Below are 24,874 nucleotides of genomic sequence, written 5' to 3'. Positions count from 1 at the left end.
GGGCAGCACGAGGCTAGGGCACTTCTATGGGCTAGGCTTGTAAAGGCTCCAGAGCCATTAGCCTAGTACACACCTACGAACCTATAAACCTATTAACTTAAAGCCAAGCAAATGCTTGAGTAACATTGAGACTATCTGCCAACATAACCAGTTGGTAAAGTTAAGGGTACTACTGTGCTCAAACTGAGAAACAGATGCATGTGAAAGCATAGCCCTGTTGATTGGAAGGCTTCTTAACTTCAATCATGTCTGACATCCCAGATATGTAACTCACTTATATCACTGAATTTGACTACTGATCAGGCCTTGAGGTGGAGTCATTTTTCACTGTAACTGTGACAGAAATGTTCTTTTCTGAACATGGGGTTCTTTTTGCTCATCCAGGCACTAAAAAGCCCAACACTACGGTGGCCTTAGTCACCAAGATGTGAAGAGAATGATATTTTCTTTCTCTGCTGATGCTTGGGATGAAGTATGGAAATGAGAAGAATACAGGAAACATCCTATGCCAACAGGACAAGTGCCCATCGCTCGCTCTCTCTCCTGCCATGAAAAATCATCAGAAATGTAAGACAGTTACATTCTTCTGAAAGGGAAACAAGCTTATTGCTGGAGTACTCTATTTCTGGAAGATGCTACTCAAATACAACTTCTGAATCTAGAACTCCAGGAGAAGACTAGCCTAGCTAACAGCATCTGTCAGCTCATCTTGCTACAGATGTCCACTGTAGATAAACTGATACCAGGGTATTTATGATCTAATAGCAGATACCCATGATTGCTCTGCAAAGAGGGTAGAGACCTTGTGTCGTACTGCTTATTTAGGCACCACCCAATACACTAGATGGCAGAGTGGTTAAGGAAATATCTCAAAAAGCAGCTATTGTTCTAAAGCATTCAGGAACAGAAACACTGCTCTGAACCTCAACTGGAGGATATGCAGCACTCCCTTCGGGGGGGGGGGGGGTGGCACTCACACACACACTGCACCACATGGGAAATGAAAATTCCTACTGTCAGGATATGTTATGAGTTCAGCTGCCAAAAAGGCAGACCTAGAAAGATATCTGTGGGGACTGTCCAACATTCTAGGGACCTGGAACAAAATCCTGACACCAAAATCAGGGCAGACCTAGCAAGATATCTGTGGGAATTGTCCATCATTCCAGGGGACAGCAACAAAAATCCAACACTAAAATCAGGTCCATGACAGCTCTGAAGTTACTGACACCTCACAGCTCATAGCTGGAACAACAGCCGCATGCAAATGGCACTAGGAAGATCATAGCAATCATCAAGTGCAGAAGGCAGAGCAAAACCTGGGCTTGGACTCTACACTGTTTTGTCACCACAGATACAAAGGCTATGACCTCATGGACCCTATCCAAGGGCAGAAATGACTAGAAATGGAAAGCATCCTCTTATACTCTTGATAAAGTGCTTTCTCTGAGAAGGAATCACAAATTCTTTGAATTATGAGCAGTCTCAGTGATTGCATTCAAAGAAAAGCTCAAGAGAGGGATGCCTCCAGAAAGTCCCTGGGTGGAGACACAGGAGACATTTATCCAGGTAAAGGGACATTAGGAAACTTTTCCACTGAGGCTTCAGCTGTAATGGCTAACAATTTGGTAAAGACTCTTGTGTATTGATGAAAGCCCAATTTTTTATATTGGGCTTGACACCCACACAAACTGGGTTGCAGAAGTCTTGTGTGGATCCTAAATGCTGAAATGCCAAAAGGCATCTATCATGCCCAGTGCCACCATCCAGACATCATGTAAGAGCAAAGACATGATCTCCATCCAGCTTGACCATCTGAAATCAAATTGCAGTACAGAACTGCACAGAAAGTATTCATTCCCTCTAGAACCAGAAAACAAGAGCTAGAGATTGGATAAAACCTTCACTTATTCTCTAACAATGAGATAGCCTCTAAAGCCACTCTGAGAAGTAGGTTCTGGGTCTGTCCCATAACTTCCACTGAAACAGAGTGGTGCAGCAACACAGCTCTTCCTGGGGAAAGACGAACTCCAGAATATGACCAAAAAGGAGAATGCAAATGTTTTCCATATTGGTGCATGCCTTGAGAATCACCCTCCCCAAAAGGCAACCCCAAATTGAAGTAAGGACTATGGTAGAGTAACCAGTACATTTGCCCATTTGGATGACACAGCTCAGGAGAGGGCAAGCATATGACATCTGACAGTCTTCCTTCGACATCAAGAAAGCATTTTCCTCTTTTGTGGCTGACCAGGCCTAGAAGAAGAAGGGATGGATGTCGTCAGGTGGATCACAGAGGAACTCCAATGTTCCAGCATGTCTTTCACAAAATGACATCCAGAATCTTGTTTTTGAGTTCCTCTTTTACTGAAAACAATCTCAGTCACCATCCTGCTCTGGCATACATGAAGCATCAACAAAGTGTTATTTGATGTAGAAGGCATAATCATATTCCCACAAATATCCTAGTTGTCCAAAAAGTCAGTGATGTTTTCAAATTTATCCACAGCCATGCCAACAGATAGAAGTGGAACTGGCACATGTGAGACTAATGCTTGAGGACCTAGGCTGTAATCTGGCAAAGAAGTATGCTCCCTTGCCATGCCTAGCCACAGCTTGAGAATTCCTACAAGCTAGGAAAATACTGGGGATCACACTGGAGTACACACTAGGACATTTAATGAGTTTTTCTGCCCAGTGAGGTGACAGATGGTACAGGGCATTAGTTTTTGCATAAAATGAAGGAGAAGAGTCAGGCTGCCTTGATGACATTCCAAATGACTGGCTTCAGGGCGGGGAGAGTCTGAGATTCTTCAGGCTTCTTCCTCAGAAAGTGTGGAAGGGGGCAGAAGCCTGGTGACAGTCTAAACAATTCCTCACAAATCTAAGAGTATCTCTAAAACATTGGACCATCTTGGGAAATGCAGATAAAGGTGATAATATTATCTTTGTATGTCTCCTGAAACAGTAGCTTTGGAATCCCCCAACATCTCAAAGGACATGAAGGCAATGGAGTAAAAGAACCCTTGCAAAGAGGGGGAGTAACTTTGTGCCTGGGACAGCACAAGTGCAATGGAGATGGGTGTTGGAAAAATGGGAGCTGGAGTATCACTCATAAGAAAAAGGGAGTGCCCTGCACCAGGCCGAGGTTGTCCTTCAGACCAAATTCTCTTAGGATGAGCTACAGCACCATAACTCAAGCTGCCACTAGACGTCAAACATCTGCTTGAAGTCTAAGCCTTGAAGCATAAGCCCTTGTAAATGGAAAACCCTCCACAAGTAGGGCCTCTTAGACAGCACAGACCTGGGCATCACTCCCAGGAGGTGAGTCCCTGGTGGCAAGTGGCACCAATAAATGACTAACTCCACAAAGACAGTTCTCTAGGATCAGGCTCGTCACTCATGGGCTCTTAACAAATCATAGAATGAGGTGGTGTAAAAAACGAAAGATATGTGCTTACTATAACAATATCATATCATTTTCGTCCGGTGAAACATTTGGGCTGTCATATCCAATCTTGGCAGCTTCTTTCAGAAGCTTTGGATCAGAGGCTCTGACTCCTCCCTTACCCACAATTTCCTCCTTCAACCTAAATTATCTCAGATCGAGCTTGCTGACTCTTACTAATCAGTGATAAAAAACATCAGGATAAGTATAAACACCCCCATAAAATAAAATCAGCAGCTTACTAAGTATGCCAAACTTGGTTGTGTGACCTAAAGCAGACAGGGTCTTGGTTAAAGCCTGTCTGAACACTAGAAGTTTACAGATGATAAACTGGGGGGGGGGCATGTTGAACCAAATGAAAATGAGACAACATGGATCTACTGTTAAGAAAAAGTACATAACTTCTGTATCCAATGTCTATTTTCAACCAATTCAACATTTGAGACAGATTTTCAAGCTGCCTAAAGGGACCTGGGTGGTATCAGGAAAGGACATTACCGAGAATGGTAGAACCAAAGGATGCACAGGCTCAAGATTGCACATCCAATTTGTAATGAGATATAAATGTAAGAACTGTTGACCAGGTTGCTGTTGTGCAAATGTCATGAATGGGAACTCTTTTAATAAACGCTGTAGAGGTAGCAATTACTCTGGTGGAATGAGCTATTGGTGTTCAATGCAGAGACAACCCTAAGATTTACATAAAAAACAAATTCAGTCAGACAGCCACGTAGAAATTAACTTTTGACACATAATTTCACAGTTTTGCTTAGGAAAAGGAGACAAAGAGTTTAACTCATTTTCTAATATCTTTGGTACTGTGTAAGTAGAATCTGATCTGCCTGTTAACATCTAAGGTATGAAGTGTATGTTCTCATTCTCTACAGTAATTGAGAAAAAAAGACTCGCAAATCAATGGATTGATTCAAATTTGCTTCAGATGAGACCTTTGGGAGAAAAGTAGGATTTGTTTTCAATGACACTCTGTCTTTGTGGAAAATGAGAAAGGGAGGGCTTGCACAAGAGTGCTTGTATTTCATGAAATTCATTTAGTAGATGTAATGGCAATTAGGAAAACAATTTTCCAAGAAAGGTAATTAAGGTCAACTGATGCAGCTGTCTTGAAGGGTTTCTGAGTCAATGATTGAAGCAAAATTGTGACATCCCATGGGGGAACTGGGTTCCGAATTGGGAGGTCTCAGCAAAAAGGCTCCTTCGGGGAAAGCTTTAGATATTTTTCAGTAAGCAATGGAAGTGTCATTATAGCCTATGTGAAAATTTGAAATGACAGCCATTTGAACTTTGATGGTAGAGTTACTAGATCCTTGGTGAAAACATTCTGAAATAAATTCTAATATTGATGGGAGGGGGGCAGATAATGCCTACAAAGAAAAACTTATCTATTTACTTTTATAAGTGCTCTTGGTTGATTGCTTTTGAGAACAAATTATTATATGAACTACTGGAGAAGATGGCCTGGCATCTCTATGTTTACGGCTTGTACATCCAGTAGGCATCCGGGATGGGTGACTCAGAAGATCAGGAGTGGGATTCAACACCTAGGTGTAGCAAATGAGGCCAAATGAAGGAGAACCAAACCTGCCAGGGCCAGAATGGGGCAATGGGAATCCCCTTGATGTTGCACCTTGTGGATTTCTGTATGAATTATTTCAGGAAAGGTGTTGGCAATAAGGCACAAAGGAGACCCAGGGGCCAACTGTGTTCTCTCGGTGACTGTCTCTGTGGAGGGATGAGGGCAAAGTAACTGCTGTACTTGTTCAGGTAGGAGGGAAAGAGGCCACAGCAAGGTTGTCCCTAGCAGCTGAAAATCTTTGTTGCCACTGTCAATTTTAGAGACCAATCATGAGGTAATAGGATAGACCTGCTCAAACAGTCCACTAGTACATTACACATCTCTGGAATGTGCACTGCTACAAGAAAGCGATGGGAGGACACTGCCCACTGCCAGACTCGCATGGTCTCCTAGCAAAGTGGGTACGGGTGTGTTCCCCCTTGTTTGTTAATGTACTATACCACTTAACATATTGTCCTTCTGGATGTAAATTGCACCCCTTGGTAGATGGTCCTGGAATGCCTGCAAGGCTAGGAGGACCTCTCTCATCTCCAAAATACTGATGTGAAATTTGGATGTTGTAAGTGACTAATTACTATGAATGAAAAATGCCCCCCCCCCCACACACACACATATACGCACCCTAGAAGGGAAGTATCTATGGTTACTGTAGCCTAGGTTGCTGGCAGATAGAAGGGTTTCCCCTTTGCAACTGACAGAGAGGTTATTCACCACATTATACGATTTCTGCATATTTAAGTAAAATGGATTCTTGCATGGACAGAATGAAAACTTTGTGAACACAGGACCAAAAGAGCCCACTTAACACTCTCATATGGTATCTCGCTAATGGGACTAAAGTGATGGTAGAAGCCAACATACCTAAACAAATGAAGACTCAGTCTTGCTTGTGGACCGAGATGCTGTATTACCTAAGAAGCCACCTGTCAATGATGGCACTCTTGCTGTTGGAAGTTTGGTAATTTGTTGAACTGTACTGATCTGACATAACATGAATTCTGTGTGTTGAAAAGGGGGAGGTTTGCTCTTTGCACGACTGATAGTTATTACTAACTGATCTGCAAGATGGAGTAGCAATGCTTGATTTTGTAGCAGTAGATCCCTGGAGGTGGCATTTGGAAGTCAATTGTCGAGATTTGGGAAGACTTGGATCCCTTGCAATTGTAACTGAACTGCTACCACTGCCATAATCTTGGTGAACACCCAGGGAGCTATGTTGAGACTGAATGGCAGTGCTTTGAACTGATAGTAATTGGTTCCCAGCTGTAAGTGGACAAATCTCCTGAATCACCTTTCAATCTTTATATGGTTGTAGGTATCTTAGAGAGCTATAAAACACATCCAATTGTCCTTTCTCAACAGAGGCAGTATGGACTGTACCGTGACCATCCAGAACTTTGTCTGTTTGAGAAACTGACTGAGATGGCTAAGGTCCAACACTGGCCTGAGGCCCCAAAGTTTCTTGGAAGTAAAGAACCAGGATTAGATTATAGATTCTAACTGGTCTGGGGGAACCTGTTGCACAATTCTTTTTCTAGCAACTTTGAAACTTCTGTCGCTGCAAATTCCAACTGACTGGATGGAGTACTGGGAACCTTTAACCTTTTCTTTGGAGGATGCAAAAAGGGAATGGTATAGCCTCTGGTGATTATTTTTAACACTCGGGAATCTGAAATATTGATTTTCCAGGCTTGTGGGAGTAAGGTTAAGCTCCTACCCCAACTGCCTCCGGAATGAAATAGCCAAGTAACTCTTCAGGTGCGCTTGTATAACTTCTCAGTGAAGGGACCACAGAAACCCTGATTCTGTGGTTCACCTCTGCCTCTAGGGCAACATCCTTTTGAGTTGCCTCCTTCCCTGCTTCAGGGAGGGGGTTCTATTCCCAGAAGTGTCACGGTCAAAACCCTGCAATTTCCTGAACCACAATTTCTTAACCCCCCCACCCACTTAACTTCCTGGAACAGGATCTTTGTGGGATGGAGAAACAGATTCCTATGGCAAACATGGTCTTAACCATCTTACTCCTTCCTGATAGGGGGTCTCTCTAACTTTGCAACCAAACAGTGTGGAACCCTCAAAAAGGGAATTAATAAAGGATGACTTGAAGCTTTTTGCAAAATTGCATGGCCGCATCCAAGCATGGTGAAGCATAGTAATGACTGCACCAGCTGCTCTTCCTGTGCCTGCGATCTGCTGCACTGGATAGCAGGCACATGGTTACATTAGGAGTGGACTGCATTGTAGACATTTAGCGACTCACTGTTTTTTGGACATCTGAAGGCAAATTACATGAAACGGACTTGGAAATTTCCTTGATCAAATCCCTATGAAAACATATCAAGTATGTGAGGTAATTCAGTGCCCTGAGAGCAAAGGTTGCTAAAGCGTATCCCATTTCCCTAATCCGTCCAATGCCCTTGACTCTCTTGTTAAGGGTGCTGGACAGAAGAACTCTCCTCAGACAGTTTGTTCTTTCTGGCTGCTGCCTACCACCGTGGTATTTACCTTTTGACCAATGCTTCCTATCTTTTAGGGCTGTTAAAATTCTGTCAAGTTTTTAGGAATTGGCTTTGCAATATCAAGAGATTTTCTATGCTCTGTGTGTGTCATGAGATCTAGGAATGCATCTGGAGGGAGAACTACAGAGGACACAGATAAGCCAGACTCCCAAGCTTGAGAAACACAGACTCATCTGAAGAAGGAGTTTCAGTGGACCATTCCCCCCTTATGCTTCATCAATTCCAGGATGTCCCCAAATGTGACGTCTTCAAGGTTGGGTCTGAGAGATCCTTCTCCCTCATCCAAATCAGTGTCCTCAATGACTGACCCAAAAGAGGAGTCTATGTGCTTCCGTTTGCACATCTGTTTCACTGCAGCATGTCTCTGGAGTTCTGGTGGAGACCAGTCGGAATCAGACTGAGACCCTGAGTGGTTTTGAAGTCTATGGGTTTCAACTGTCCCTGTCAATCGGAATTAGAGTCATAAAGAACAGGACCCATTGTGTGTCAGGATGTATCTGACTCAGTCCATGCACCTGCCTTCTTGGACTAGCCAAGGCCCTTTACAAAGCCCTTAAAAGCTAATGCTGAAATTGGAACAGAGGAAGCACTTCCTCTGTTAACAGACTCAGGAAGCCTCCCCATGCCAGCAGAGGTGGCTCTGAGGAGGACCTCAGACCTGACGTTTCAAGTGCTGAGGCATCGAGGAGGATAAACAGCTCTGAAAACCTGAGGTCGACTCCACCACTGGTGCCCAGACACAGATGCTTTGGCTCCAGGACTCATCCAGATCCGATAGCACAGAGTCAAGCGGGTAAGGGATGTAGCTAAAGTCGAAGTCCCTTGGACTGTCGGATCCAACTGAGGTGAGCTGGATGGGTTAGGATTCATGGAAACTGGTTCCAAATACTGAACTGGTATTGGAGAAAACTGTGATAGGGTCAATGGGCATGTACCCAGACCTCCCCTCAGGGACAGTACCGGCAGGACTCCAGTTGGATCTGTGTCCATAAAAATGTCTTCATTTTTGTCTCTGAAGAAAAGGTAGCCCGAGGGAAGGGAGTTCAGACACGACTGACAGGTGGATTCAGACTGCCTAAAAGTCTTTGGTATTGGACCCAATAGACCAGACAGATCCAAGGGCCTCCACCTCGACTTGTTAAGCTTCTTCTCTTCTAATTTCTTTTCTTCAGCCCTTTTCTCTAAAGACTTCTCTCTGTATTTTTCTTTAGTCCTATGTTTCTTCTTCTTTCTCTTCTCAGCACTGGGAGAAGCAGACGGAGTTCCTGACTCAGAAGACTTTACAGAAGTAAAAGACTCAGCCTGTGAGGGAAGCAACTCTTAAAATAGTTTTTCCTTCCTACCCTGAAATAGCTCTTCAGCCAAAGGCAACACAAACATCAGTTTGCCTGTATAACACTTTTTGAATCCTGAAGATTTGTCTGACAATACAAACATCAGAACATAATAATACTATTACAGTAAACTGCATAAATTCTACAACAATCTAAATTATTTCTAAGAAAAAAAACTCTTATTATTTTACTACTAATAAACAGACAGAAAATATTATATTAACCTAACCTAAACTGTAATCTAACAATAGAACTATCTTGAAAATTCATACTATAGAGAAGGAATAAATCCTTTCTGCCACAAGTATCTAAACCTATCAATACCCTATGCTATACTAACACTATAAAAATACTAAAGGGAGGAGATGAGTAGGAAAAAAATAAGAAAAAAGCTTTCACTTATTGTGACTAGACTGTAAGAGCTCCTGGACAACACATCGAGACAGAACAAGTGGCAAAAGAGATCTGAGCAAATTTAAGTGGAAGGAGGGTATTGTGGGTAAGGGAGGAGTTACAGCTTCAGATCTAAAGCTCTAGAAGAAAGTGGCAAGATTGGATCAGACAATGCAAACATTAAATTGGATAAAAACAGACAATATTTGATTCCTTGGGACATATCTTCCACCAGGATGGAAGCTGAAGACCCAGCTCCACTGATCTCAGCATTCACAACCGTGGACGTGGTCCGCACCTGGGTTTAAGCCTTTGCTGGTCACAGACAAGCTCATCACTTGAAGAATCCAGATGAGGCAACTGAAGACATTATTTAGCTCAATGAGTTTCAGATATAAACCTGCTCTCAGAGTATGTCCCTGTGGCAGTACACTGATTTACGCCTGGAGAAACAAGAAGGATATACCCACCTATCTCCATAAGAACAATTGCTGACTGCTACCCTTTCCTTGGATGCAAAGTAGAGTAACAACTTATCCACTTTTAATGTATGCAGCCAGGCAAAACCTCTGACAAATGTGGCAGCTGTTAATGTTGTGTTCTTCCATGAGACAGTACAACTAATCTTGGAGCAGATCTTGGTTGGTATCACAGACAAATTACTCTGTTGTTCAGTTACACAACTGCAAGACTCTACCTACAAAAGCAATGATTTGGATTCAAACTATGCCAGTGGTCTCTGGAGATGCATTTGCTTGTGTAGCCAGCATGCTGCATTGTGACACACACCTGTGCATATGCAAAGATATCCACAAATACAGGATTTTACAATAACAAAATTACCAAATTCGGATTGGTGGAAAACAAATACCACACCAAGGATGGTCCTCAGTGTTAGAATGAAACAATATTATGGCAATTAGCATTCTCGGTTGCAAAAAAAAAAAAAGAGAGAGAAAAATGAGTGATGTGCCACGAAAAGCTCCACAATGACCATATTTAAAGTATTGATTAAAGGACACAGTTCAATGTTACAAATGTTGCCATTTAATTTATTTGTAAAGCAACTTATTTTTTGCCATCTGCTAAACAACACTCATCTAACTTAACTAAGCACCGATGTTGTATAGTAAACATGTGACAAAAAATACAAGACTTTAAAGAAAATGTTTTTCCCCAAAAGCTAAATAAATCTGTAAGCTATAACTGAAAGAATGGTAGCAGAAGAAAATGATAAAATTCCAGGATTCCCTTTTAACAGTAACAGCACTTGCTTTAGACATTTAGTGCATGTGTGCGTGTATGCACATACCATCTATCCAGCCAGATGAAGTCAGCTTTTTACGATGCATACGAGCATAATCCTGCAGGTTAGGTGCACTTGAAGAAGCCCCGAGCACTGCAGTGCTTAACAGACCCGCACAGTGAGACCCTAATAAGAGTTAGAGAAAATACATACAGCCAGCTCTTCTACATCAATTGCAGGTGCAAGCAGCATGCACTTAAAAAAGGACCTTCACCACAAAAGTTGTGACCTTTGACAATGTCTTTAATTAAAGGATATGGTATGCTTGTAATGTTACTGTAGAACATATAGATGAGGTCTAAACAGTCACTTTTATATTCAGTAGAGAGCTGTGCCAGTCAGACCACCACTGCTAACTATTACCATCAATAACAACTTCCTAAATATAGAATCAACACTAGTAAGGCTATTCTAATAATGAATTACTTAGAAAACATCGTTACTACTTTTCATCAAATAAAATTACTGCTGCAAGCTCTAAAATGGCACAATTATTTGATTGCTTACTGATGTATTAAATGGGATAAAAACTGAAACCGGAATATCAACAATAAGGATCAGATTATTGTACATATAATAAAGAAATACCTAAATTCAGTACAGAAAGTCTAAATGAAATCAGCAGACAAAGGAAGGATGCCCTATGAACATGTACTTAAAACAATGAATTTCCTAACAAATAACCTTTGGGTTTGTTAGGTAATAGTAGGAGGATGCACATAATACCATATGGAGGTTGCTGTTGACTCACCCCCTGCACAAATGCAAATATTGTACTATGTCAGCCTTTACATACTGATTTTATGTTTCTCACCATTTCTACATTATTTATTTCCAAAGTAATCTTTGATGGTTTAGAGTATGTTTGAGAAATGGTTTCCTAAAATATTAAACCACTGTTGACAAGCTATCTCACCCCTTCTCTGTTGTTGGTAAATGTGAAAAAGGAATATTTTTGCATGCTTTTCCTTCAGAACTGCAGCCTTCTTACACCAATATTTTTTTCTGGTGTTTTTGAAACAGAAGAGTAAACTGAGAGACAAAGTTGGGTATATAACCTCAGCAAATAAACTGCTGCTGCTGTCTGTGTAAAAAAAATATTTGTTCTACATTTTTTTATAAAAATGATTCATTATTAGGTTGCTCTTTGTCTAGCAATATATTTTCAAACTTGGAAAGAGGACTACATTACAGAAAAATGGACACACTGCATTTGTATCTATAAACACAAACAGTACCAAGCCACAGATTCCTTATTCCATTATTAAATCACCTTGACAAGAATGAAGGACTATGGAACTAATCATTTATACATTCTTGTCTAGTTTCAGAATGTGTAGACCCCCACCCCCCCATACCTATGAACCTCAGTACAAGAAATCTGGACAAAGCCCAACAAAATGGGGGGGACAAAAGCCCAAAATAGGGAAACATTTTAAACATTGTTCTAATAAAATTAAAAAGTTGCTAGACTAACAGGTTTTCTTTTACATATGTTTTCTGAAGGATATGAAGTCTAATACTCAAATGCATGTCATTATTTAGTGACTTCAGCACTCAAATCATCCCAGTAATTTTCCAGAAAACCACAAATTTTATGAGGAACAGACCAAAACTATGAACCAAAAATCTGGACATTCTGTGAAAATCTGGACAATTAAGAAGTATGCTTTCTCTGTCTTCTACAACCATGCCAAGAAATCTGATCACAGTTATGACAACATCTGTGCAATGGCGGGACAAAAGCAGATATAAAATATAAAGATAAAAGGCCTTAGCTGGATTGTTTTTGCATTTATTTATATTTATTTATTTACTTATTGGCATTTGTTTACCAGGAAAGTCCACTTGGCTAAAAGATCCCATTTTCAGTGGAGGCCCGGGGAGAAAAGCTCCACAAGGCAGTTAGTATACAACTACACAAAAGTCAAAACAGTTAGTAAAATACAGACAGTTATATACAGAAACAGACAACATTATACAAGACAGAAAAGGAAGAAACAAACATACAATTACTACAATATTTGAGTTTAAAGATACATACTAAGTAATCATACATTTGTTGGTGTCTTATTCAATTAAATAATAAAATATAGATGAAGGCCATCATATAGAAGTATTTACAAGATTGTGGAGTATCAGCTAGTGCAAAAGTGCAGGGAAGTGTGAAGTTATTATACTACATGATAAAGCGTCATATGGATATAATAAGTCATAGATAGTTATGCATGGATAGATAACATATTAGTGTTTAAAATGTGTATGAGGAGGATCTGAGAGGTTGGGATGTAAGTGAGGGTGAGTATGACTGTAGGGGTGGATAGTCAGGTTATAGAAGGATGAGAATCGAGACATCTGCAATGCCAAAGAGTAGAGAGATGTAGCTGCATAGATTTTTTTGAAGATGGAGATTTTACTGGTGATCTTGATCTCTGTAGGGAGACAGTTCCATAGTTTGGCAACTGTGAAGGAATACAGCATGTCACCAGCTGGGAGGTTAGGTTTGTCTACTTGCAAAAGAGCTTGTTTTTCAGATCTGAGGCCTGTTAGGGTGGTAGAGGGATAAAATAGAAGAAAGGGCTGGAAAGTCGGACGGCTTGTATATGATTTTATGTGCTGTGATTAGTTGTACGTAGGTTAGATAATGTGGAAGTTTGAGCCTGTTAAGTGATTGTAGGGAGAAGCAATGATGGGGAAAGTGTTTTGTATTGGTAACAAACTTGGTGACCTTGTTACAGCAAGACTCAAGCTTAGTTTTTAGGGAGGACTGGCTATTGGTGAGGAGAGGAGTGCCATACAGGACAGAAGGTAAGAGAGGTTAAGGCAAGAGTACGCTTTGTAGAGCAGTTAAGAAAGTGTTTGAGTCTATAACAAAACCTACACCACCAAAACACACACACACAGAAACACAAAACAGACACCTACATTTGTGGAGGCTCTCAAAAAAAATCTATTCAAGCAACAGGGACCTCCAAAGCAGGAATGCAAGCAACCTCCACCCCCCAACACAACTCAAATGACACATAGCCCACAAACTCAGTGTGCCACTCAACCACAGCCCATGAGGCATAGCAACGTACCTAACACTCTAGTTATAGGTGACTCTATAGTCAGGCACAATGATGTACCACTCACCAGGCTAAACAAGGAGAAAGTCACTGTCAGGTGCCAGGATCCACCACATAACGCATGCACTCAGGTCACTACACAGCAAGTACAAATATGACTCTGTCATTGTCCATGTTGGTGTGAATGACCTGAGACATACCTCCCTGGACTACATGAAAAGAGACATGGAGGAGCTTTCTGATCTTGTAGCCCAGGCAGGTATGACCCTAGCCCTGAGTAGCATCCTGCCATCACCCAGAATGATACCACAGTACAAGGGCAAAATGATTGACTTCAACAATTGGCTAAGCTTCTGGTGTCATTCTAAGGGGATCCAGTATCTGTCTGCTTGGGATGACATGCTCGACAAACCACGATGCTTTGCCAGAGATGGCCTGCACCTGTCGCCCTTGGAATTCCAGATACTGGCTAAGGCTCTTGCCACCCCTATAGTACCTTTTTTAGGCAAGATTCAAATGACAAATTCACCACCATAACAGGTACAAGCAAGCAAAATCTGAGGGTAATGCTACTCAATGCTAGTAGTCTAAACCTCAAAATGCACTCAATTGAGGCACTCCTTAAAATGGAGAACATCGACATCTGTGCAGTGACAGAGACCAGGTTCAAGGCTCCAGAGAGCACCCCTGCATTACCAGGCTATAATTCATACCACACCTTTCGGCCACCTAACTTGGAGCGAAGCACTAAAGGCGGAGGCGTGTCCATATTCAAAAAGGAATATCCACACCTCCAGGCTAGTTGCTCAGCATAATGCATCTGAGATTATCCAAGTGCAACTAACTCTGGGCAAGACCGCAATGCAAATTGTAGCTTACTACAGATCCCCCACCATGCCCTAGGATTCCCACTCCTCATTTCTTGATACACTGGAAAATATTAGGGTACAACCTAACACCTTAATAATGGGCGATTTCAACTACCCCACCATTAACTGGAAAAACTACTCATGTACCAACTCTTGTGCTCAACGTTTTTTGGAATTCATAAATTCCAATGCTTTGAATCAACTTATCCACACCCCCACCAGGTGCAGCAATATCCTAGACCTGGTCATTACCAACATGGGCAACCGGTGTTCCACACCAGAGGTCAATTCCTCGTTGGTCAGATACAACCACAAGTAAATCACCCTTGACATCCACATCCCAGCCCCACCCCCCATTAGGGAAACCACCATAAAAAAATTTCTCCAAAGCCAACTTCACGCTTCTTAAGACAGAAGTGGCAAACTTCACGACACCCATGCTGATGGACAATAGAGATACGACTGCTGAATCCTATACAATAGCACTTTATAAGCACTTACACGAGTGCATGGATTGTGCAATCCCTAACAGAACCAAGATGCTATCCTCCAAAAAAAGGAAGCCAATCTGGTGGTCCCCCTGCTATAAACGAACTCTACAACAGAAGAAAGAAACTGTTGCAAAAAAGTATAAAATCCCATGATTGGAGGAACTCCGTGGTCAGCCTCAATAAGAAGCTGAGATCCCTCATAAAATCCTCCAAAGCTAGTTACGAAAACAAAATCGCCACTGATTCTAAAGACAACCACAAATCATTCTATAGCTATGTCAAGAATCTCAATGGCAACACTCAGATCTGCTCTGAGTTACAGCACAATGGCACTAAATATACAGAACCAACTGATATTGCCAACATCCTGGCAGATAGGTTCAGTGCTAACTTTACCCCTCTCCCATCCCCTAAAGGGCCCATCTCTAAACCGGAAGAATGCAAAGTACCTGTAATCACGGCTGCACAGGTAAAAAAAAAACACTCCCCAAAGCCAAGAACACAGCATCCATGGGATATCCTGACAACATCCCAGGCTGCATTCTACATGAACTACAGAACGAACTGGCACCCCACTTAAGTACCATGTTCAATCATAGCCTCACCTCAGGCTTTGTGCCCACTGAATGGTGCACAGCAACAGTTATCCCACTCCACAAAGGAGGAGCCACCACGGACCCCAGGAACTACCGCCCCATTAGCCTGACGAGCCTGGTCTGCAAGGCTATGGAGCGTATCATCATGGAACTTATAAACAATGACATTGGTAATCTCCAAACTCTGGACCCTACCCAGTTCGGGTTTGTAAAAGGCAGATCATGTCTCCTAAACCTGATAGATGTCTTTGAAGCGGTCACCAAAGCTGTAGATGACGGTAAGGTGGTACACACAGCCAATCTAGATCTCGCTAAGGCTTTCGACACCATCCCCCACTCTGGAATTATAGACAAACTCACTAAACTAGGTATAAATCCCTATGTCACAAGATGGGTTGCCAACTGGCTCACTGACCGAACCCACACTGTGAAAGTAGTAGACTCTAAATCCAACTTCAGACCAGTGACACGTGGAGTACCACAGGGTTCAGTCCTAGGTGCTCTCCTATTTGGTATCTACTTCTCTGAAGTACAGGCTAACACAGAAGGTCTTTGGCTAACAAAGTTCGCAGATGACTGCAAACTAGGAGCCATAATCAAATCTCCTAACGATGTGGACATCCTACAAAAGGGCCTCACTGAGACAGTTGCCTGGTGTCAAAGCCACAGCCTCAAGCTCAATGCCAAAAAGAGCATTGTCATCCCTTTTGGTAAAAGCTCTGTACTTCATGAACTACCACATAAGCGGTAGTTTACTTAACACCGAAAGTGTGATAAGAGACCTTGGGACACAGGTGGACAGTAGTCTCTCCTTTGATAATCACATCGCCACAGTAGTCAGGAAATCCTTCTACGTGGCACACCTCATCACAAAAGATTTCTCATCCAGGAAAAAGTGGTCACTGTTCCCCTCTACTCATCACTCATTAGACCCATTATAGAGTACAACGCCCCTTTTGGTATGTACCTCACAAGACATCTACAACTGGAAAGGCCACAGAAATACCTCACAAAGAGGATTACCGGCCTCAAACAGATGCCCTACGCAGACCGTCTCAAAAAACTCCAGCTTTATTCTGTCGCATATCGCCTACTCAGAGATGATCTCTACCGAACATACAAAGCTATGTCAAACCCAGAGCTGTTGGACATGCTCCACGTAAAGAAATCCCAATCCCTCCGAGCTACATGCTCTAGGGACCTAAACCTTGTCACCACAATAAACAGAACATGCTGGAGGGATAGATTCCTATCTCAGAGACTTCCCATACTCTGGAACATACTTCTTATCTATATCAAACAAAGCTCCTCATTAGCACTCTCCAAGAAAAATCTTGATGATTGGATGGAAGATAGGAAATACACCCCGGGGATCACTTCTGTGGCTCTGCTTGACAGGGGCACAGGAAAATAATTTTCTTGGTTGGCAAAAGCCAGGGTACCGTTTGGCTAGGCTTATATAGGCCCTAGGGCCAATAGGCTAGTATCTACCTATGAACCTATAAAGATGCCAAGTTTTTTTTTTTTTGATATTATTGTGGATATGGAGGTCAAATGTCAGGCTTTCATCTAGCATAACTCCTAATAATTTAGTGTGGGAGACAATTTCTGTAGTGGTGTTATGTTGAGACTGAATGATGAAATCGATCTTGTTAACAGAAAGGCTTTTCTTGGGGGTAAATAGTAGAAGTTTGGTTTTGTTGGGGTATGCAGCTAGATGATTGTTGGCCATCCACATTTCAGTAGTAGTGAAGACATACTGGGTTATATGCAGAAGCTCTGTAGTTGATTTAGCAGAGCAGATAATAGTTGAATCACCTACATATTGGATAACAGCTCCATTTTTAATAGTGGTGTGGAAGTCATTTATAAACATATTGAAATAAAGGGGTACTAAGATAGAGCCCTGGGTGGAAGACTCATGGAGTGGAGAGAAAGAGTTAAGCCATCTTGTTGATAGTTGTCTGTTTGACAGATAGTTGGTGAACCAGTTTAGTGTTGGGGGGAGATCCCTAGATTATAAAGTTTGCTGATGAGTAGAATATGGGAGACTGTATCGAAAGCTTTTGAGAGGCCAATAAAGAGTGAAGACACATTTGCCAGCATTTCTGACTTGATTCACTGTGTCCATTTAATCAAGATAATGAACAATTTAGGTCAGTGAACCATGGACTTCAGCCCATTTTCAAATGAAATCTAAGTCAAACACATGGTTTATCTGCCACTGCATTTTGCTCTGGAAGAATGTATGCATATTCCTGCAACTGAGTGATAAAATGACTGATCACTATTATGACACATGACCTCAGGATCTAGAAGCTGATGTAAAACAGTGCTTGTAATGTTTTATTAGAAACAAGACAGCAATAGTTTACATAATTCTGGTAAAAAAGGTAAAGTTGCATTTTAATCTGTAGGATAGGATATACTTTGCAAAAAACAACAAATTCACCAGCTACACTGTTGGGTTTCTAATGTACATATTGAGTAAATAACAGCTGTGTAAGTTGCACTTATATGGTTTGTATCCTGCCCAGTATACAACCACCGGCCCGCTTCACAGAGCTCTGGCTTTCTCCCACACTTTGGCTCTGACTGCTGATTGGATGGCCTACTGGAGGGAAATCAGCAGTAAGAGTGAAGAAGACTTCAGGACCTTCTTGCCCATACAAAGAGAAGAGTGTAGTCATCCTGAGTCTCTAAAACATATAAGCAGTAAATAAAAACCTTATTTCCCAACAACTAATTATAAACAAAAGTAGGAGAATGGAGTGTGGGTGCAGCTATTGCAGCAATGAGGAATTCAAACATCTACTGTTATGGTAAATGCAACTTAAACAACTTTACTATGTTCATCATTCTCACTTCTACAGTAAACGTTTGGCTACACAGGTTGATTGCTAAAGCCTATCCAACCTGGGAGGAAGAAGGATAAGAATCCATCAACTGAAATGGCTGCATGATGTACCTCTTGATAGTGGAATAAGACAAGCCAGATGAAAGTAACTTGCACAAATATTTAAGCACCAGTGGTACATAATCCCTGATGGTACCTCGGTTATTTGCTGGACATCAACTAGAAAATGTTTTCCATTTGTCAATATAATATTTTTCTAGTTTCAGGTTTCTTACCTCCTTTAGTGCCTGCTACATATTCTACACACTTAAAGATCAAAACTGAATCATTGAGGCAGTTAGTTGTTTGAGACTGAGGTGCATCAAACGTCCAGTCAGTGAGGAAGCTTGTGGTAATTGCCCTTAGCCACTTCCATTAAAAGGGAGAACTAACTCTACATGGGCCAAAAGGGGGTTTACCACAATAATCTTTGGCAATTCCTTCTGAATCTTTAAAGTACCTTCCGAATCACTGGAAATTATGGAAATGCATGCAGGAGAACATTCCCAACAATGGGAATGATTCAGCATCTGTCTTTCAAGCATGGCTGCAAGGATGTCTTGAACAGATTTTTTTTCCACACATCTGAATCAAGTCCTGAAAGACTTCTACTTGGAGATTCCACTTGTAAGGCACTGTCCAGGATCTGCTGAGTCTGTCTGCCACTGCATTTTCCTCTGATGGAATGCATGAGGCCTGAAGAGTCAGAGAATGCAGTACAGCCAGCTCCCAGGCCATCATTGCCAACAGGCAAAGATGGTCTTGACCTCGTTCCCTTTTGCTTGTTCAGGTACCACATCATGGTAGTGTTGTCTGTGGCCATTAGAAGAGGATTCTGAGACAATAAGTGGTGAAGTAGTTTTAAGGTATGAATTGCTGCTAACATCTCTTTTAAGTTTACACTTTGACATGTCCTGAAGACCCCATAAACCTTTTCCAGTGAACAGTGGTCCCCTCTCAAAATATGAAGAGCCTATCTGAACAGACTGGACTATGGTCTGAAGAGGGAAACGGAGTCCTGTATTCAGAGACTGTTGATCCCTCTACCACTGCAGTTCCCATTTCATATGTCCAAGTACTGATTCCTGGAAATCCAAGGAGTGAATGAAGGTGCTGGGTTCAACAACTCTTCAAATATCACTGTATTTTTCTCATGTGTACTCTGGTTAGTGAAATCATACAGATCACCAATGCCATGAAGCTTACAATTTTGAGGAAATCTCTTGCTGAGGCCACATCTAGAAGACAGATATTCAAGAAAATGCTCTGCTAAGTTAGAACTTTGTCTTCTGGCAGGAGGGCCATTAGTTTTATTGTGCCTATCCAACACCACAAGAAAACAATTCATTGACAGGGTGTGAAGAAGTACTTTTGAAGGTTCAGTTTGAAGCTTAGGTGGTAAAGGAGGGATGCGCACCTTGTCTAAGGACTTCAAGAACCTGGATACAGAATCTGCACAAATCAACAAGTTGCTTAAATATGGAAAAATGTTGCTGCCTAGAGTTTTGCAATAGGCACCTACTGAGGCCTGACACTTTCTAAATATTCAAGGAGCAGTAGATAGCCCAAAGGATAAAGCGGGAAACTGATAGCCAGACAAAACAAATCTCAAAAATCTCCTGAACTTTGTAGCAACAGGAATATGACAAGTGTCCTAGAGATCTAGAGTCACCATGAAACAGTGTTCTAGGACTGACAGTAAGGTGTGCATTTTGAATTTCGAAACTTTTACAAAGGTGTTTAGAAAGGAGAAATCTAGGGCAGGTTTCCAGCAGTGCTCCTTTTTTAGTATCAAAAAGACCCTGGAGTAAAATCCTTTGCCTTTGTGCATCACAGGCACAGGTTATATAAATAGAAGTTATGTTCTTACCATAACGTTCCATGTTAGTTGTCTTCTTCTCGCCTTCTTTCTTGCTGGATGGGTTTGGAGCCGACCTCGGCTCCGACTCGGCCACTCTAAAAGCTCGAGAGTTGGTTCCACCGGCTCGAGGCTGCCCCTATATCCCGCAATGCTAGGCGTGAATTACCTCAGATCTCGTTTGTGAGCTAGGCCCAGCTAAAAATACAACCAGAAATACTGGAAAAGAGTCCACCTCTACAAACAAAGGGAAAGAGGAAAAGTGGCCTAAAGCCTGATCCAGGAAAATATGCACCGCAGAGCATATAGCTATAGCAAAGAGGTGGTAGAAAGAGAGGTCATAATCAAACTCCTCCAGGTCTGTCCAGGCCAGGGGGAAGGAGGGTGGGACGCAAGAAAGAAGGCGAGAAGACAACTAACATGGAACGTTATGGTAAGAACATAACTTCTATATGTTAAGTTGTCTATCTCGCCTTCATTCTTGCTGGATGGGACCGCGTCCCTAGCACCTTGTCCCGGGTGGCCTAACGGAACAGACTCTTGAGAACAGTGGTACCAAAGTTAGCTCTATGCCTAGAAGCTAAATCCAACTTATAATGTGAAATGAAAGTGTGAGAAGTAGCCCAAGTAGCCGCTGCACAAATGGTGTCAATAGGCAGTCTGTCTTGGAAGGCTATAGAAGTAGCCAAAGCTCTGGTGGAGTGGGCCTTAGGTTTGATAGGCAGCTTTTGGTGTCTAATTTCATAAACAATTGAAATCAGAGATGTTAGCCATCTAGATAGCGATACCTTGGAAACAGAAAGTCCCTTTCTGCCTACCGCATAAGAGACAAACAGCTGGTCAGTTTTTCTGAATTGTTTGGTCCTATCCAAATAGTACCTTAACTGACGATGAACATCTAGCCAATGCAGTTTTTGTTCAGACCTATTAGAATATTCTGGAAAAAACACAGGAAGGTCAATGCTTTGATTCAGGTTAGAAGCAGAGGCTACCTTAGGTAGAAAGGACGGGTTGGTTCGTAAGGATACCCTGTCTTTGTGGAACAACAGTTATGGTGGTCGACAGCTGAGTGCATGAAGTTCTGAAACTCTTCTAGCTGAAGTAATAGCTACCAGAAAAAGAGTCTTCCATGATAGCAATTTTAAAGAACAGGAAGCTGCAGGTTCGAAAGGGGGGAGAATCAAAGAACTAAGAACTAAATTAAGGTCCCAAGGAGGAGGAGGATTTCTTATAGGAGGTCTGAGTAGAAAAAACTCCCTTCAAAAAGGCTTTGCAAAGCTTGTGGGACATTATGGCAGACTCTGAAATGCCCACATGAAAGTTAGATATAGCTGCCAATTGAACTTTGAGAGTAGAAGGAGATGAACCTGCATGAAAAACTTCAGCTAGAAAATCAAGAACCATATGGATGGGAGCAGTGAAAGGATCTAAGTCCCTTCCTTGAGCCCAATAGGCGAAACGTTTCCACTTACTCAGATAAATCTTTCGAGTGGAAGATTTATGGGAAGCTATCAAAATATCTCGAACAGAGTGAGATATTTGAGGAAGCCTGGCTAAGGTTGGAACTGGAGGAACCAAGCAGTGAGGTTCAGAGAGGGGAGGGAGCGATGTAACTGACCCGACTGATGGATCAAAAGATCTGGAACTAGGTCCAGATGCCAAGGTTGCTCCAACAGAAATTGATGTAGAAAGGGGAACCAAACCTGTCGAGGCCAGTAAGGAGCAATGAGGATCAATGAGGCCTTCTGAGCGATAGCTTTCTGTATCACTTGAGAGATTAGTGGGAAGGGAGGAAATGCATACAGAAGTCCCCGGGGCCAAACTTGGACTAGAGCGTCTCTGCTGGGCTGGCCTGGTAACGGGAATAGGGTGAAATAATCTCTGCACTTGCTGTTTTGGGGAGTTGCAAAAAGGTCGCAGCAAGGCTGACCCCACTTGAGAAAAATTTCTCTCACAACAGAGTCTTTCAGAGACCACTCGTGAGGCATGAGGATAGCTCTGCTCAACTTGTCCGCGATTTGATTGGACTTCCCGGGGATGTGCATTGCTATCAGAAACCGCTGAGAAGAAATCGCCCATTGCCACAGTCTGAGTGCTTCTCGACATAGGGGATAGGACCTGGTTCCGCCTTGTTTGTTGATATACCACACTACAGACATATTGTCCGTCTGGATTGCTATCGTTCCCAAGGGAAGAGAGTCTTGAAGGGCTTGCAACGCTAAAAGCACTGCTCTCATCTCTAGAACATTTATGTGCAAGTGGCATTCGTCTGGTTGCCATGTGCCCTGGACAGTTCTGCCCTGATAATGCCCCCCCCACCCGATCAGGGAGGCATCCGTTGTCAGAGTAGCAACCGGAGGAAGGAACAAAGGGTCTTCCCAAGAAGAGCTGAGGGAAGACATCCACCACAGAAGATGATTCTTGCATGTTTGCGTAATCATAATGGTGTGGGACATCGGAAGTTGCTGGTATGACCATTGTGTGAAGAGCATCCATTGAAGGATTCTCATGTGGAATCTGGCTAATGGAAGCAGAGGTATGGCAGCCGCCATAATCCCCAATACTTTCAGAACTAACCTGGCTTTGACTCTGTTGCTGCTGAAGAGGAGCGAGACCAGTCTGTGTATGTCTGTTATTCTCTGATCTGTTAGTCTCGCAGACATGTTGACTGTGTCTAGATTTGCGCCTATGAATGTAATAGTACGACAAGGCGACAAAACAGACTTTTCGCAATTTATTGAAATGCCTAAGTTTTGACAAATGCGAAAGGTGTAGTCCCTGGCCATTAGAAGAAGATGCTTGGTGGGAGCTGTGAGGAGCCAGTCGTCCAAATATGGAAACACCTGGAATCCTTGACGTCTCAGGTGAGAAGCTACCACTGCCATGCATTTGGTAAACACCCGGGGGGCAGTGGTGAGACCAAAGGGCAGGGCCCTGAATTGAAAATGACTGGTTCCCAGCCTGAAGCGGAGGAATCTTCTGGAGCGTCTGTTCATTTTTATGTGATAGTACGCATCCTGAAGGTCTATAGAGCACATCCAGTTTTCCTTTCCCAATAGGGGAAGGATGGACTGTAGCGTGACCATCCGAAATCTTGTTTTCTTGACCGACTTGTTCAAGATACTGAGATCCAAAATTGGTCTCCAGTCCCCTGTTTTCTTTGGAACTAAAAAGAACCTGGAGTAGATTCCGGATCCTTGCTGGTCTGCTGGAACTGGCTGAATTGCTCTTTTTGCAAGCAGCTTTGAAATTTCCAAAGCTGCAAGATCCCTTTGAGCGGGTGGAACATCTGGAAGGGATTTTTTTTGATTGGTTTGGAATGCGAACGAAGGGAATGGAATAGCCTTCGGAAATGATGGACTGTACCCACTTGACTTGAGTTAGGGATAGCCAGGCTTCTGGGTACAGTGACAATCTTCCCCCGACTGCCTCCGAAGGTGGACAGTCGGGCAACACCTCAGGGATGCTGAAAGGGCTTATCGGAAAAGGTTTCTCGATTGCCCTGGTTCTGCGGACCCCCTCTGCCTCTGGGGTGACGTCTACCATTATTGTTCCCTCCTCTGCCTCTGGAGAGGAACCGACTCTGTGCGTCAGGCAAATTCCCTTGAGATTGTTTGCGGAACCACATTTTCCCACTTTTCTGGCCTTTGGGGTAAGGTCTAGAAGGAGTAGAAAAACGGACTCCGACGGCAGACAGAGTTTTGCCATCCGTCTCGCACCTAGTCAAGGTTTCTTTCACTTGAGGACCAAAGAGAGATGATCCATCAAACGGGGAATTAGTGAAAGACGTTTTAAAGGGGTCCGCAAAATTGCATAGTCGCATCCAGGCATGCCGGCGTAAGGCGACACCTGTCCCTGCGGCTCTACTCGCTCCATCAGCCGCATATGAAAGGAGGCGCATGGAGGAGTTAGCTATCGAATTCAGGGTAGTCAGCTGGGTGTTCATTTTGTCCTGAAAATCTGCAGCTGTAGGATCCTTCAACATCTCACTCACTTCCTTGATCAAGTCTCTCTGGAGATGGGTGAAATGGCATAGGTAGTTCAGCGAACGCATCGCAAAGGTCGCTGATGAAAACATCCGCTTCCCATACCTGTCCATAGACCTAGATTCTTTGTTAGGGGGATGAACAGGCACTGAAGGATCAGCTACTTCCTTCTTGGTGGCAGCAGCTACCACCATAGCATCCACAGTAACACCTTTGGTCAGAAATTGTTTGTCAGTTGGTGCTGTTATAAATTTAGAAGGTCTCCTGGGGGTAGGGTCCACTGAGTCAGGAGCCGTCCAGGCTTTCTTTGCCACCACCTGCATGAGGGGATCAAAGGGAGGGGACACCCAGGAGGTGGAAGGGCGAGAGCCAAACGCCTCAAGATACACAGATTCATCCTCCGAAGGGTTAAGGGCTGGCCAATTTCCCCTCTGTTTCAGGATCTCTAGAATGTCCGCAAAGGAGACATCTTCAGAAGGGGAACGGGGGGAACCCTCGGAATCCTCTAAATCTGTG

The 24,874-nt window shown here is 42.8% G+C and overlaps 1 protein-coding gene across 1 annotated transcript in view; it reads right to left on the bottom strand.

Annotated features, from left to right (window-relative positions):
- PPIP5K2 (diphosphoinositol pentakisphosphate kinase 2) overlaps positions 1-24,874 on the bottom strand; it is a 3,486,936-nt gene that overhangs the window by 296,714 nt on the left and 3,165,348 nt on the right. The window contains 1 exon segment of the mRNA XM_044063880.1: positions 10,601-10,720. Coding sequence (XP_043919815.1) covers positions 10,601-10,720 — 120 coding nt within the window.

The sequence above is a fragment of the Protopterus annectens genome, chromosome 2.part2 (assembly GCF_019279795.1).
Source record: "Protopterus annectens isolate FY-2018-M chromosome 2.part2, PAN1.0, whole genome shotgun sequence".
NCBI classification, from domain to species: domain Eukaryota; kingdom Metazoa; phylum Chordata; order Ceratodontiformes; family Protopteridae; genus Protopterus; species Protopterus annectens.
The sequence above is the reverse complement of the archived record's forward strand: the minus strand, read 5'-3'. Positions and strand labels throughout refer to the sequence as shown.